At 39.9% G+C, this 15882-nt stretch overlaps 1 protein-coding gene across 7 annotated transcripts in view; it reads right to left on the bottom strand.

Annotated features, from left to right (window-relative positions):
• The window catches only part of Gria3 (glutamate ionotropic receptor AMPA type subunit 3), a 277312-nt gene that overhangs the window by 106003 nt on the left and 155427 nt on the right, over nt 1-15882 (bottom strand). For all 7 annotated transcript variants that reach the window (XR_008218287.1, XM_052738461.1, XM_052738452.1 and 4 more), the window contains one exon: nt 6515-6568. Coding sequence is in view for 6 of the 7 variants with exons in the window: in XM_052738461.1 (XP_052594421.1) it covers nt 6515-6568 (54 nt within the window). In the remaining variant the exon portion in view is untranslated. The remainder of the gene's footprint in view (nt 1-6514; nt 6569-15882) is intronic.

Here is a 15882-nt window from a genome sequence, read left to right as displayed (position 1 = left end):
CACAGCAAATAAGGAGCACAGCAGGGAGGAGTCAAGGAAACATTAACTCCGATTCCCTTTCGCCCCGTTCACAATACCCTGCTTGATTGCCTGTCCTTGACATTCTCTACCACTGACAGCTGACATTACCTCACTTCTATTTGCAGGGTCAGTAGCTGTCCCCAACACCCGGGAACTGTCAGGTCTTCTAAAGCAGTGCTTAAAGGATGCAGCACTGAGTGTGTCCTGCTATGGCTCGTGTTTTCCTCTGGGCACCTCAAGTACTTGGATTATTTGGCCTGATTTCTGGGGTGTCCTGAACATCTGCTCTTGGATCATTTCAACCTGGATCTAATTTGTCTTGTATCACCAACTGGGCTATGTTGATTAGTTCTTCGGACCCTCATCTCTGTTTAGAAGGTGGCTAAGGGCACTCAAGGTCCGCTTGGCTTTTGCCCATCTGGACTGATTTTAATGCTTCAGTCTGCCTTAAGGACAGCAGACCTCTGGTTTTGCTCCTCTACCTATGTGTGTAGCACCCACCCAGTTGCTGTGTTCACACTGTCCTTCACAGTCAATCTGGGTGACATCTAAGAAGGAAGAAATACAAAACTAGAAGTGACCTTGGAGTATTCTAACATTTTAGTCTTAAATATGCCACCTTTACATTTTTCTGTTGAACTCTGTATCAGAGCCAAAATTTACCTAATATTTTTTTACATTGACTGTACTTTTGAGATTTCAACAGCGATTTATGCTTTGTTCTAAAAATTGGTGTCTGTGAAATCACAGACTTTATGGGATAGTTATTTTTAATATATATTTAATATAAATTCAAAACCAATAAGCTCTAAAGAGGTTTTGCTATGAACTACTTGACACTTGCTTCTGCAAATAACACGTTCTGGGAAATAGTGATCTGGTCTCTCTTCTCCATCTTGCAAATTAATAAATAGGTGCAGAGAGATGGCTAGTGAAATGAATTCTAAGGATTTAAATTTGACTCTTAGCTCATAGGCTAGTGCTTCGGTTTGCATTACACTATACTACCTCCATCCTTTATATCAATCCCTAATCTTTTTTTAATATTACATTTTTATTTATTAATTAAATTTTTTCATTTATTTTACATCCCAACCGTAGTTTCCCCTCCCTCCTCTCATCCCGTTCTCTCCCCTCTATACCCCACCTATCCACTCTTCCTCTGGCTCCTTTCAGAAAAGGGCAGGCCTCCCATGGACTTCAACAAAGCATGGCACATCAGGTTGAGGCAGGACCAAGCTCCTCCCCCTGCATCAAGGCTGGGCAAGGTAATCCACACGGGGAATAGGTTCCCAAAAGCCAGCTCAAGTGCCAGGGACAGGTCCTAATCCCACTTCTAGAAGCCACATAAAACAGACCAAACTACACAACTGTCACGCACATGCAGAGGGCCTAGGTCGGTCCCATGCAGGTTCCACAGCTGTCAGTCCAGAGTTTGTGAGCTCCTATGAGCCCAGGTTAGTTGTTTCTGTGGGTTCTCTTGTGATGACCTTGACCCCTCTGGGTTGTACAATCTCTCCTCCCTCTCTTCAACAGTACTCTCAGAGCTTGGCCCAGTGCTTGGCTGTGGATCTCTGCATCTGCTTCCATCAGCTACTGGATGAAGACTCTCTGATGAAAATTAGTGTATTTACCAATCTGATTACAGGAGGTGGCCAGTTCAGGTACCCTCTCCACTATTGTTGGGAGTCTTAGCTGGGGTCATCCTTTTGGATTCCTGGGAGTTTCCCTGGTAACTGGTTTCTCACTAACCCCAAAATTGCCCCCTCTATCAAGATACCTCTTTTATTACTCTCCCACTCTGTCCTGCCCCAACCTGTCCAACCCAATCTGTCATGTTCCCACCCACCCCCAATTTTACCAAGGAGATCTCTTCTATTTCCTCTTTCCAGGGATTTCCATGCATCTCTTTTTGGGCCCTTCTTGTTACCTAGCCTCTATGGGGCTGTGGATTGTAGCCTGGTTATCCTTTACTGTACACCTAATAGCCACTTGTGAGTGAGTACATACCATGTTTGTCCTTCTGGGTCTGGGTTATCTCACTCATGATGTGAATCCTTAATCTTATTGTCAGCATATGTAAAAAAATTAAATCATGATACTTGATATGTTTGGTAATACAGTGTAAAAGGTCCGGACTTAGGACCCTGCCATATGGGAAAGAGATGCTGCGTGACTGACAGTTTGCATACAAATTAGTTACCCACAGGGCCTAGAGCAGAGCAGCAGCACTCTTCTAGAGGATAAAATAATTAATTACAGAACAGCCCCTAGCAAGAAAAGACACCACCAATGGATATGGAATTCTAAAGAGACCTCCTTAACTGGAATGCCTACTTCTAGCCTGACCAGTTCACATTTCTGGCTTGTATTCCTGGTAGAATCTTTTGTTTCTCCCAGAGATTTTAGCAAGATACGCTTTTCTGCACCTTTCCCCCCCACTTATCCTATACACACTGACCTGTGAATGGCCTCTGTTGAAGCATTCATGGAATTCCTACCTTCTCCTTTTAGGACTGTCTCTAAGAAGGTTTATGTAAAAGGACATAGAAATCTTTGATAGATATGTAGAGCTCAGGATCAAACAGGCCGCTTGGTGCTATGGTGCAGGTGATTAGAAGAGGTCAGGGAGGGTGAGTGTTCTTGAATTTGCATTTGTAGAAGAAAGGAGTGCTTCTGAGCTGCTGTAACACCAAGACTGACTAGAGTTTGTTCCCCCAAGGATATACACATCCTCAGTTTTCACCCAGCTGGCTCCTCTTGAAAGGCCAGATGGCTCATCTTGGAAGGAAACATCTTAGTTCCACTTCCTTTTTTGACCATCCAAATGGCTTCTAAATAGTTTTGCTTTACTCTGCATGTGGATGTCATTGCTAGAGGTGTTTGGAGTATTTTTATGTGCTTTAAATCTTCTGGAAACCATGATAGGGACTATCTGTTTCATTATTATTATCAGAGTTGAGTAGCAGTTTCTATATCTATTGCTCAAATAATATAGAGTGCTGGGACTTAGGGAACCTACATGGCTGAGTTCAAATGAAAAGAAGGTCACTAGAGGAAAAAGTGGCAGCTCAAAGCACAATGAATGAGTTCATGTTTTCATGACTCACACTGACATGATACTACACATTACTTTCTTTTTGAAGGAACAGATTTTGCTTGTTCTTGTAGGAGGCATCTCCCTAAGGTCTCATTATCCTGAATTGTGTGCTCCAGATTCAGCTCACCATTCATTTCTAGAACATTGTAGTAATCTTTTTTCATCGTCTCTCTGTGTCCTTTGCTCTAGCTTTCTCTTGCTTTTCATTTGCTCTCTCTTTGTGTGTCTGTGTCTGTCAGTCTGTCTGTCTGTCTGTCTGTCTCTTTTTCTCTCTTGATCATACTCAACCCTTTGTGCCCTTATGGATATTAGCTAAACACTGTAAAACTGAGCTACATCCTTTCTCATTATACCCACAACATGGTCTTGCTATATAGCCTAAGATGACCTTGAACTTGAAATCCTCTTGTCTGTACCTTGTAACTCCTGTGTTTACAGGAGTGTACCACCATGCTAGATAGCAATTCTCTCTTGCTATTCCATCACTCTGCAGGCTATTTTTTTGGGGGGGAGGGGTCTGGTCTGGATTTCAACATTGAAAGCAAAGCATATCTGAAAGATTTTTATTAGGGATAAGGAGGCCTAGCTGGAATTTTAGAATAGGAAGTGTCTCTTTAGGTCATCTTACACCAACTGAAACAATCACTGACATGAATGGGCTCAAATCTTCTCAGGCAGAACTTGTCTCAAGGAGTCTAATGAGCCTCTAGCTTCAGGTGCCATCAAGGTCTGCCTTAGCTTTCAAGAGAAAGACATGTTCTTCCTTGACCTCTACCAGGCAATAGTTGATCAAAGTGAGGCTGAAATGACTTGTTATTTGCAGTCTCTGTAAAGGACTTTTTAATTTTTCTGGCCAAGACTTTCTCAGAGATACACTATAGTCTGGGGCTCTTCTTGGTGAGTCTCCCTCTTTCCTTTCTTCAGTGGCATCAGATGTATAGTGTGGTCTGAAGTGAAGCTTTGTACTACTGTCTCTCTTCCTTGTCTTTCATGGCTATCACTCCAAAGAAATATCTTGCCTTTCTAATTATGTTTTAGCATTAATCCCAAGGGTCCCACCCAACACATGGGAGAAATCCTCTCTATTCCCACCTCTACATCCACAGTAAGGAAACTGGGGTCTCCATGGTTACTCAAGCAGACCAAAACATTTTAAATTTCAACTCAATATTCTTTCTCAAACTTCAGTCAACTACGCACAACCATAGCTATTGTTTGCAGACTCATGAAGAAACCAGACTCTATTGTTTACTTGAACATTAACCGTTATTTCACTTTTGTTAAATCTGTTGTAGCTCCATGTGAGGTAATAGCTGAAAAACTTTGGTTTTAATGTTCTAATTATATTTATTTCTTAATGTTTGTTAAGGACAAAAGTTTTCATTAAGTAAATACTACCTAGAATCGCCTCATGCACTGTCAGTAAATACATAAAGCCCCACATTTTAAACACTATGTTGTATATCTAACTGCCTCATGGAACATATAAGGCTGAAGAAAGATAAATCGAGAGGGATAAAGGTAGGAAAATGGAAGAAGGAAAGCAGACTATTGGTTAGAAAGAACTTGAAAAACTCATCAAAACTGTCTCAGGTACCTTGGTGCAGCATCCATCATTTCTTGCCATACCCTAGTCTAACTTCCATTGACTCAAAACATCCCTTACTTATCAGTTGTCTAAAACCCAAATTGAGTATTTTTATATATGAACTAAGGACTGAATTTTTTTCTAAGAGAATCAATTCATTTATCCTCAAATTGGATGGAAGTGCTCCACTTTGAGGAGCTTATTGAAGATGTACACTAAATCAGAAATTAATAGCATTTGGATGCTATCTAAGAAAGAGGCTTGATTGGCTCGGCCTGGGAGGAAGGGACTGGACCTGCCTGGACTGAGTCTACCAGGTTGATCTCAGTCCGCGGGGGAGGCTTTGCCCTGGAGGAGGTGGGAATGGGGGGCGGGAGGGGGGAGAACAAGGGAATCCGTGGCGAGGGGGACGGGAGGGGGGAGAACAAGGGAATCCATGGCTGATATGTAGAACTGAATTGTATTGCAAAATAAAAAAAAAGAAAGAGGCTTGAGTAGCATTTCTTTTTTTTTTTTTTTTTTTTTTTGGTTTTTTTTTTTTTTTTTTCGAGACAGGGTTTCTCTGTGTAGCTTTGCGCCTTTCCTGGAACTCACTTGGTAGCCCAGGCTGACCTCGAACTCACAGCGATCCGCCTGGCTCTGCCTCCCGAGTGCTGGGATTAAAGGCGTGCGCCACCACCGCCCGGCTTCTTTTTTTTTTAATTTAAAAGTATTTGTAAATAAAACAAGATGTTTGCCTTAATTTAAGAAACCTAAAAGCACAATTACAATAATCACTTACCATTGCTACTATTCTTTTGGTTTAAGAGCTTTATAATGATCATGATTTTGTTGTGCTAATGAAACAAAACTATGGTTGGGACTTGTGATAATTTAATAGATTCTTAACAGTACAGTGATAATTTGACATCACCTTTTCATTCTGTAGAGACAGTATTATATAGGATCTTTACCAAACAGGAATTTCTAATTTATAAGCCATTTTGTTACCCACTGAACAAGTTGTCCTTTCAGAATAAGAAGAGGTATGGGGTGACCTTGATGGAATACTAGCTTCTTGGATGTCATGGATTTTAAAGGCATGAGACATTTGAACGTATAGATCCAGGTTGTGTTTTGCGTAAGTAGAAAGGTACATCATGTTGTATCTGATTTGAAAAGATTTGTTTAGCCTCTGACAGCACAAATTGAGGATTGGTGTGCATGTGCATTTGGATTTATTGGGAGTCATCTTTTCTATCCTCTGTCTCTTGATTTGCATCTCAAACATAATGAAAACAGTTAACATCCAAATGGAATCTAAGAATAGTGAGGGACTCTATCTAATTACTATTACCATTGTTATTATTTGTGCTGTCAGAGATGGAAACCAATGCCTGTTTCTTCCTAGCCAAGCACTCTCCTACTGAGCTGTTTCCTGGGCCATTTTTGGAAAGTTTTTTATTTTGAGATGGGATCTCACTATATTTACAAGACGACCTTGAAGTTTCTCGGCAGCACAGGAAAATTTTGAATTCTGGCCATGCCTCAGCCTCCCAAGTAGCTGGGATTATAGGATAGTTCCACCAGACCCAACTCAAATTATCTTTTAAATAAGAAAAGAAGATAGCTTTGCTGCTGAAAAAGACAGCATAATAGAATACAAAGCTACTATAGGCTGGTTTGGGTATTTACTGAATTTATTTCTCTGAGCATCTAGAGAACACATTAGGTGCTTCCTGTATTTCCTTTACAGCTGATTATAGATGACACAAACTAAATGGTCTATATTGCCCAGGGGCACTAGAACCATTTTTTGTTCTTACCAGGTTAGCAAGCATGTAGTGATAACCTCTTGAATGTTTCCCCAGGATCACAACCTGCAGAAAGAAGAAACAAGAAATATTACTTATTCAGGGGCATTTTTTTTTCAATTATACAATCAGTGCGATGGCCAGAATGCATGCTTCTAAATGATCAACAACGTGGTGCAATTTTATTACATACAGTAGAACCACTGCTAATTAGACTATGTTCCTTTTTTTGGGGTTATATTTCACTTGTAGCCAGATAAAACAGGAGTAGTTGTCAATATCAAAGTTAAAATGTCAAAACGAGGGGATGAAAACACTTGAAACTTCCAGGTCAGTAGCACCATTGTCACTTAAAATAGATGGCAAAAGCAAAGCGGATGATCCTTCACCCATGAACTGGATTTCTGTACTTAGCTGTTGAGATGGAAAATGAGCTGAACTTAGCATACAAATTAGAAAATAGAATGTACTGTACATTTTTTTTTGTTATCTGGAAAGCTTAGGGAATAGAGCACTCAAAGAATGGGGTTAATGGGATTTTCAGGTTAACTGAGGTTGTTTTGCTTATTGAAAACTTTTCTAAATGTTTGCCTGCCTTTTCTTGCCTTAGCATGAATGATGTGTGGCCATCTGTATATCTTTTGACACTGAAGGCAATGCCCTAGGGCATTCAGAGGTGTTTTCCTTTAGGGGACATTTGGCAATGTCAGACAACATATTTGGCTGCCATTACTGGGAAGTTTGCTATTAGCACATAGTGGATAAAGCCAGAGATGCTGCTAGGTGTCTTCCAATGTCTAGGACACTCCCCACAACCATAATCATCTGGTCTCCAGTGGCAGCTGTAGTGAGTATGAGAAACATTTCCTCAGAGCCATCATAATTGTCATTATTTTCATCTGTAATACTGTGTTACATACTTGGCCTTCAGTTTACAAAGTACACTTCATTGTCTCATTATGTCAGTGGGCTAAATATTTTCCAACCAAATGAGCCAGCTGTTTTTTTTTTCTAAATGCATAAGTTTATTTTCTTGTAACAAAGTGCAGCAAAATTTTTGGTTCATCATGATAAATGAAGACCACATGAGAATAGGAAGAAGCAAAGTGCTAGAGAGGCCCACAGAAATCCACAAAGATACCCCCACAATAGACTACTGGCAATGGTTGAGAGACAGCCAGAGCTGACCTACTCTGATAATAGGATGGCCAAACACCCTAACTGTCGTGCTAGAAACCCCATCCAATGACTGAGGGAAGCGGATGCAGAGATTCACGGCCAGGTCCCAGGTGGAGCTCCAGGAGTCCAATTGGCGAGAATGAGGAGGGTTTGTATGAGCGAGAATTGTTGAGACCAAGGTTGGGTAAAGCACAGGGACAAATAGCCAAACGAATGGAAACACATGAATTATGAACCAATGGCTGAGGGGTCCCCACTGGATCAGGCCCTCTGAATGGGTGAGACAGATGATTAGCTTGATCTGTTTGGGAGGCATCCAGGCAGTGGGACAGGGTCCTGTGCTCAGTGCATGAGTTGGCTGTTTGAAACCTGGGGCTTATACAGGGACACTTGGCTCGGCCTGGGAGGAGGGGACTGGACCTGCCTGGACTGAATCTACCAGGTTGAACTCAATCCTCAGGGGAGTCTTTGCCCTGAAGAAGATGGGAATGGGGGGGTGGGCTGGAGGGAAGGGGAGGGGGAGAGGGAAGAACAAGGGAATCCGTGGCTGATATGTAAAATTAAATTAAATTATAAAATAAAAAAAAAGATACCATTAAAAAATTTTTTTTTGGTTCATTAAGCATTTTGTAAAACATTGAGGCACTAGCACTGTCCTAGATACAGGGAACAAAGCAAAGAACAGCATACAGATTAAACGAACAACCTGATGTGTGTTCAAGTTTTGTACCTACCTGAAGGTAATATTATGATAAGTCAAACAAGGGAAAACTATGAATACAATGTTTGGAGCAGGCCTTAGAAGGATGTAATGAAAGTTAGAGGCTGTAGGGTTAAGCTTCATTATGAGTTCCTTTTTGGATACAACTGGATGCAGCTGTCAGAGTTTTGAAAACAATGGGACAAGGCCTCAGAATCGTCCACATAACAAACTGGAGGTATATATGAAAGTCTGCAATAATAGTAGTTATCACAACTGCCCTTATTTTAATGTCTAAAATATGCTTGCCTTGTACTTGATGTTGTATGTGTGAGTAATTCCTAGAAAATTTGAAGTCTAATTTTACACATGAAGAATCACAGCCCAAAGGTAGTTTAAATAATTTCTCCAAGACTAGATAGCCAGAAATGGTAAATCTGGAATTAAATGCTGACTCTTTCTTCCTATGGAAATACTGGAAGTGCAGTTAGATTCTCCATATCTATGGTTTCCATATCCATGTACATATAAGCAATCCCACATTAAAAAATCTGAAAAATCATTTCAAATAGAACATATGCAGACTATTTTCTTGTCTCTGTTCCCCCAAGCAGTGCAGTACTATTTATTTAATATTTATGTAGTAGTAATTGCTAATATAGGTAATATACATGTTATTTAAAGACTATAGAAAGATGTTAATAGGATTTTCCCAAATAGTATGTTGTTTTAAATAAGGGACTTGTACACCTATCTATTTTGGTAAATATCAGAGTTGGAATACTGCTTCAGAACCAGCGCCCTCAGCATGACTGTATGTCATGTTTCAATTTGCCTCATGAACTTTCAACTTTATGGTGGTGTCTAAATTGTATACATGCAGGAGAGGTAGTACTTCTTATTTATCTGAACTGATAGTGATGGAACCCAGGGCTGTGTGCATGGTAGGGAAGTCCTCTACTGCTTAGCGCCATCCTCATCTCTGGAACAGTACTTTAACCATGCTAGCTGTTTTCCAGGTTCAGTACAGAAGTCAATAGATTACATGAGCCATTCAGCAGTTTCTTATAAAATGGGCTTTGTGTTAGATTATTTCACCTGACTAAAGGCTAATGTACATGCTCTGAGCTTGTTTAAAGTAGATTAAGCTAAGCTTAAATCCTAGGATTTGAGGTAGGTTAAGGATATTATCTGCATTTTGACTTACTGTATTTTCAATTTCCAATAATCTTATTAATGCAAAATGCTGATGATTGTTCTAATTTTGGCAGAGGATGAAGACAGGATATCTAAGGCATGAAGCAGAAAGGGAAGGTCCCATGGAGGGTACAGGTTTAGGTTGGCCCATATAAATGGAATGGTACCTTTGAGTAGAATAGCATGTTTACTTTCCTGTTATTATAAGGACTTAAGCCATTTCTCTCTGTCTCTCTGTCTCTCTGTCTCTCTGTCTCTCTGTCTCTCTCTGTCTCTCTCTGTCTCTCTCTCGCGCACGTGTGTGTGTGTGTGTGTGTGTGTGTGTGTGAGAGAGAGAGCGAGAGAGAGAGAGCGAGAGAGAGAGAGAGAGAGAGAGAGAGAGAGAAGAGAGAGAGAGAGAGAGAGAGAGAAAGGAAGAGAATGAGAGAACACAAGAGAGATGTTTTCAATTAATTTAAAATATGAGCCACATTTCTGACTGATTATTTATGAAGGAAAAGAAAGGTTAATGAATGTCTTGAGGGGTGATTTCTCATGCTGCCATGACACAAAATAAGCTGTTAGGTGTCTTCTGGGATGTATTCTTCAGTGTCTGCTTGTGAGAAACATCCTTGCTGGCAACAATTTGTTAACTTTTGGTGGCAAGTTGGGACCATACATTTGTTGAATTTTTAATTCGCTGACAACCCTCAACATAATAAAACTAGAGGGTTTTGAATTCTTCAAGAAAAATGAGCTATATTCCTAAGGACATGTGACAAACTCAGAGAAAAATAAGGAAGTCTGTTTTGGTGGACGCCAAGTTTATTGTACTTTTCCACATAAGGAAGGCAAGAAGGAACAGTAGACAATGGTAGTGTCATTAGAAGAGCGCTGGATGACAGTCCAGAGGTTAGAATTGGTCATACACTCACTGCTTGACTGTGGACTCAACTTTCTGATCCTCCATTAACTTATCCATAATTTGGCTCTTGCTCTCCTAGCAAGATTGCTGCCATCAAACTGGAGACTATTTACAAACGTATTTGAGACGTGAATAATGACATGTGCCATATTACTTCCATGTAGAAAGGGGTTGTTCATCAAGACATTGCATTTTTCAGCTTCAGGATAACTTGAAGCTGTTAGAATAACTGCTTTTGGTCCATGTCCAGATGGTGTGCTCAGAACAAATGGACTTATTGGAAGGTGGTTCTCCCCCATCACCCTTTCTAGAGTTAGCCTTAGCTGGAGGAGATGGGAAAGTTATCTAAAGATAGGAACAGTGAAGAGTCACAGAGCTGCTGCTTTGAAGCCCATAATTAATTCTTCATCATGATTTCAGTGCCTGCTTGACTCTGATTTAACATACAGTTCTTACCAATCTTGGGTTTCCCATTCCCAGTAAATTAAATACTGCAAGCTAGAAGGGGTGTGTATGGTGGAGGCAGGGAGTGGTATTAGGGAGAGGTGCATTAGTACCAGAGGAAGTGACAGACTGCCTTAAAGGAGAAGGAAGAAACAACAACAGAAAAGCAGACAACATTGTGTATAATCATGGATGTTTGTTGTGAGCGTCCAAGTCATCAGACAATAGTTTACTTTGATCAGACATTTCTGATGAAAATCCCAGGGACATGTAATATGTTTTATAGAAGGTTTCCAACAGAAATGCTCTCCCAGTTCGTAAGAGAGTAAGCCTCAGTTGTCTCGAGATCTTCTGTGGAACTGCTTATAATCCTACTGATGGGAGCTAAATGAGGCCCCAGTGAGAAATGTGCTATGTATTTTTTCTTGGCTTTTCCTTTGAAATTTGTTTTATGGGAAGGGCTTGTGAAAATAGGGAGGGATGGGAATATTGAGTCTAACATGGTACATAAAAGAACTGGATAGTTCATGGGAAAGTTCTTGTTCCGTTAATCCTCAATCCTTATTCTTTCCATCTGTTACAGATGCACGAGGCATAAATTGTACCTTACTTATTCAATGACTCTGGTAACCAAGAGAATATTCAACTTAGCTTTTACAGTAATTATAATAGATTGTTCTGAATTAGTTTCAGAACTTCAAGGATAAAAAGCTGTTTTTACACTCCAATGTGACATTTAAGGAAGAAATACCAAGTTCCCACATCCATGTTCTGTAGTCACTTTGCTTTTGTAAGATTTGCTGTGGATGATAGATGGCCTGCTGTGATGGCAGACACGATAAATGTAATAAGGGAGAAGTGTGTGAAGCATAGATAAAAGTCAGTATTTTAGGGAAATTTATTTTTATCTTCTTATATAGCATCTCAAAGGGGGAAACCCCCCAGCTACAGTTCTCATTCATGGAGCAGAGGTTCGTTTGCAGAAGAAAGGTCTCATACATACTAACAAAAACTGGGCCATGCAGACAGTGTCAAACTTTCTGTCAAGGAAATCAGTGAATCATAGTTTACTCATTTGGGGGTAATTTTCCCTTCCTAACCTGCCCCTCATCCAGTTTTCTGTGAAACCGAGTATCTCTGAGTAGTTAAAAATGATTTATAAGACATTCAGTTGTCTTTTTTTCTCAAAGAGACCCTTCCTTTCCCAATTTTATGTTTAATCTAGACATTTTCATAATTTTAGAAATTTGAAATGAAATTGCTCCACAAGACTACTTGAGAGAGGCCCACATATCCTCTGGGAGGCAAAAGCATCTGTTTTTCTATGCTCACATTTTAGAAAAAAAATATGTGTGTGAAGAAGTGTGTATGTTTTCCCCCCCTTAGATCCATCTGGTATGCAGATTAGGTTATTTGCAGACCTAAGTAGCTCCATGTTTGAATTTTCTACATCAGTGCCAGAAAAGGATCTATGGAGAAAGATTGATCTTGCTTTGAATACAGAACATGCCTTGATGTTCACCTTAATTTGTTTTTCTTTGATTTAAGTATCACATAAAAGCTTGGGCAAGGGGGTCTGGGAAAAAAGGTTGTGTTTGTGGGGAGGATTTCTGGTTTAATTCACCAGGCAGTTTTCCTTTACTGTATAGACATTCTATCTGCAAGAAAAAAACTATTAGATCACATTCTCTATGTTCAACGAAAAGATATTTTTCAGGTCACATCTTCCTTCCTTTTTCTCTTAGCTGAAAAAAAAAGACATTGTTTTCTTATGGCACTGGATATAATTTCAGCAGTGTGGGGAAGCTGAATGAGTAGTATGTTCCAGAACCTAGTCGATGAACATGCCACACCTTCCAGAAGAGCTTTCCAATGTGATCATAGCTGTTCATCTTCTTCAGTGTTTGAGTCTTACTTAGTAAACAAAATAGAAGCAAATTCCATTAGTGTTATTTCCTAGTAAGCTTAATATGCACACACTTGCTCTCTTATGTCAGAATGGCAGAGCTTTATATTGCAGTCATCTTGAATGAGTGTGGTAGATTAGTGTGGGAGAGAAAAACAATGACCTATACCAAAGGCAGTCCAATGGCAGTGGGGGGTATGAACGTTGCAGACACAGAGAGAGAGACTGAAGCTTTTCCTCAGGAAGACAAATACTCATACAAAAGAGTAATCTTGTCGATGCTTATGCTGTCTGTAAGGAAGCTTGTGTGGAGAGAAAAGAATTAAAGAAGGCAAGAAAGAAAATTCTGGAACGTGCACACACACACACACACACACACACACACACACACACACTTTAAAATATGTTTAGTTAATTAATGTTGTTTTTCTTCTTTTTTGACACATGTCTCACCATGTAATCCTGGCTAGCCCAGGAACTAATTGTGTAGTCTAGGCTGGCCTTAAACGTGTGGCAACCCTCATAGCTACCTTCACAGAGACTTTTTTAAAATATGTACAACTTTATTCTAAAAGTCCATTCAAAGCTTTGCTTTCTGTAGGTGTTTTGTATGCTCATTTATGCTAAAAATATTCTAATTTGTGAGTTTATGACAAAGACCTTCTGGAAAGATTATGGGTGATGAGTAGCAGGCATTGGAATGTGCCATTTGAATTTTAAAAAAATGGAGTATCTACCGATCCTCTGATGAAATAAGTATAGTATAGTTCCCATATAAACAGGGTAGTATAATAGGTCCTTTAAAGTACGTACTTCAAGATAAGGTACAGTGTTTGGCAATGGATCATGGCAATATATAGCAGCATTCTATAGGAAATTGCCTGATAATTATTAAAGGTGATATATTAGAAAAAAAACCCATGAACCTTGATGTTATTTGGTTCTGGATTCAAATCTTGCTGTTTAATTATTAGCTTCATCATTGTGTGCAAAATTGAAGTGTGAATATAGAGTACAGTATTAGAGACCCAGGTGTAGCTCAGACTGATGAAGCTTCCAGACAGGGAGTGGAGAGAAAGCACCTGGTATGGATACAGAGAATAGAGTGGCCTCTTTTTCAATTTCTTAGTTATGCCCCTTTGAGTAGATTTCCATTTGTGTGGTGTTTTCAGTATTTGACACTCTAATCAGTAAAAATGTTTGATAGTTGAAGTGAATGACCATGTTTCTATTTTCAAATAAAAGGAAATATCTCTCAGAAACCCAATGCGATTTTCAGGATAATTGCTTAGTTGGCAGCTCCCTTCCTCTTCTGGGAGCCGTGTCATTTAAGTGGATCTCAATTTGCAAATGGATGACAAATGACTGAGGAGGGGGGCGGGGGCAAATCATACAATTCTCCAAACTCAGAAATGTTCCCTTGCCCTCCTTGCCAGCTTCTCTACCTTTATGATCACACTGGCATGCCAACAGTTCAAGCACCCTGAGAAGAACTGCTGGTGTTCAGCCAAGCACAGGAAGCTTCTGAATGCCACTTGTTAAATATGCAGATTTTCTGAGCCAGTTAATAAACCACGGGTAGCTTAAAATCAGCAATGCCGGAATTATTACCCCAGAAATCAGTTGGTACTACTAACACTTCTGTTGTTTGACAATAGCCCAGTTTCTGGCACGCCGCTGGAATCAGAAGAAATGTGGATTAACGTCCCTAATATATGGAAAGCTGCCTCTATCAACCACCTTTCAATTTTCTCTTCTTTTAATACATGTTTGTTGAGTGCTCAGTCTGTGCCAATTGTGGGGCTAGACCACGGGGAGACAGAGGTCACAAGAATATGGGCCCTAGTCTGGAGGATGTCACACTTGAGTGGGAAAGACAGCCAAGTTAACAGATGATTAGAACCCAGTGGGAGAACAGCAACAACAGAAATGTGAACAAAGTACAACTGAGGAGAGAATGATTAACTCAACTGCTATAGATAGAAAGTACTCTGTCTCCAACAAGAAATCTACAAAAGTTTTCCTTTGGCTTTTATAAGTGGGAACCTGACAAACAGGTAACTTAAATGGAATGCTGTTTGGAAAATGAAGAGAGATATGTTGTAGAAGGCCATTTCTCTTTATTTCAGGAGAGTCTTGCTGGGTTATAGTGCTTCAATGCTAAAGGAGAGTTTTTTTTAATTAGAAAATGTATTTATTTACTTTAAAACAAGGTCTCTATAGTCTAGGATAGCCTCAAACTCATGATCTTACCTCAGCCTCCCTAGTGCTAGGCTTATAGGCATGTACCTCCTTATAAATATATATTTCGGCAGCTTTCAAAATTAAATTATAATTTTTTCTTTTCCCCTTTCCTTTTCATCCTTCAAACACACCTCCCACCCCACCCTTCCTTATTCCCTCTCAAACACATAGCGTCTATTTAATTATTTTTGTTATGCTATATGTGTTGGAACTGCTGAGTCCATTAATGCTGCCTGGATGTATATGTTTTTAGTGCTGGCCACTTGGTATAGGATAGCCAATTAGGGGCTCATAGCTAGGGAAGACTAAGTCTCCCCTTCTCATCAGTCACTAATTGCCTACAGCTTTTCATATAGGGCTGGGGCCCTGTGAAATTTTTTGCCCCTTTCACATTAGTATGTCTAATGGTGTTGGAATTGTTCAGGTCTTGTTTAGGTGGCCAAACTGTTGAGATTTCATGGGTGGATCTTCCCTGTCATTTCAAGGATGGATTTTACAATCTTTCCTACCCCTCTTCAGAGATGTTCTCTGAACCTTAGGCATAGGCTTGTGTTGTGGATGTATCACTTGGCACAGGGCACCCCATGGTCAATTGCTCTCTGCGTTTTGACCAGTTGTGGCTTTCTGTAATAGTTTCTATCTGCTGTAGAAAGAACTTCTTTGATGAGGGGTGAGAGTTCTACTTATCTATGAGTATAAGCATAATATTTAGAATGCAGTTAGTAATTTTACTGGTCTAGTAAGGGGGCAGCAATAGGTTCTTAAAGGAGAGATTTATATTTGAGGCAACTATAATATAAGCATTT

This window comes from Peromyscus californicus, unplaced genomic scaffold, assembly GCF_007827085.1.
Source record: "Peromyscus californicus insignis strain IS unplaced genomic scaffold, ASM782708v3 Scaffold_10__1_contigs__length_136768540, whole genome shotgun sequence".
Classification (NCBI taxonomy): Eukaryota; Metazoa; Chordata; class Mammalia; order Rodentia; family Cricetidae; genus Peromyscus; species Peromyscus californicus.
The sequence above is the reverse complement of the archived record's forward strand: the minus strand, read 5'-3'. Positions and strand labels throughout refer to the sequence as shown.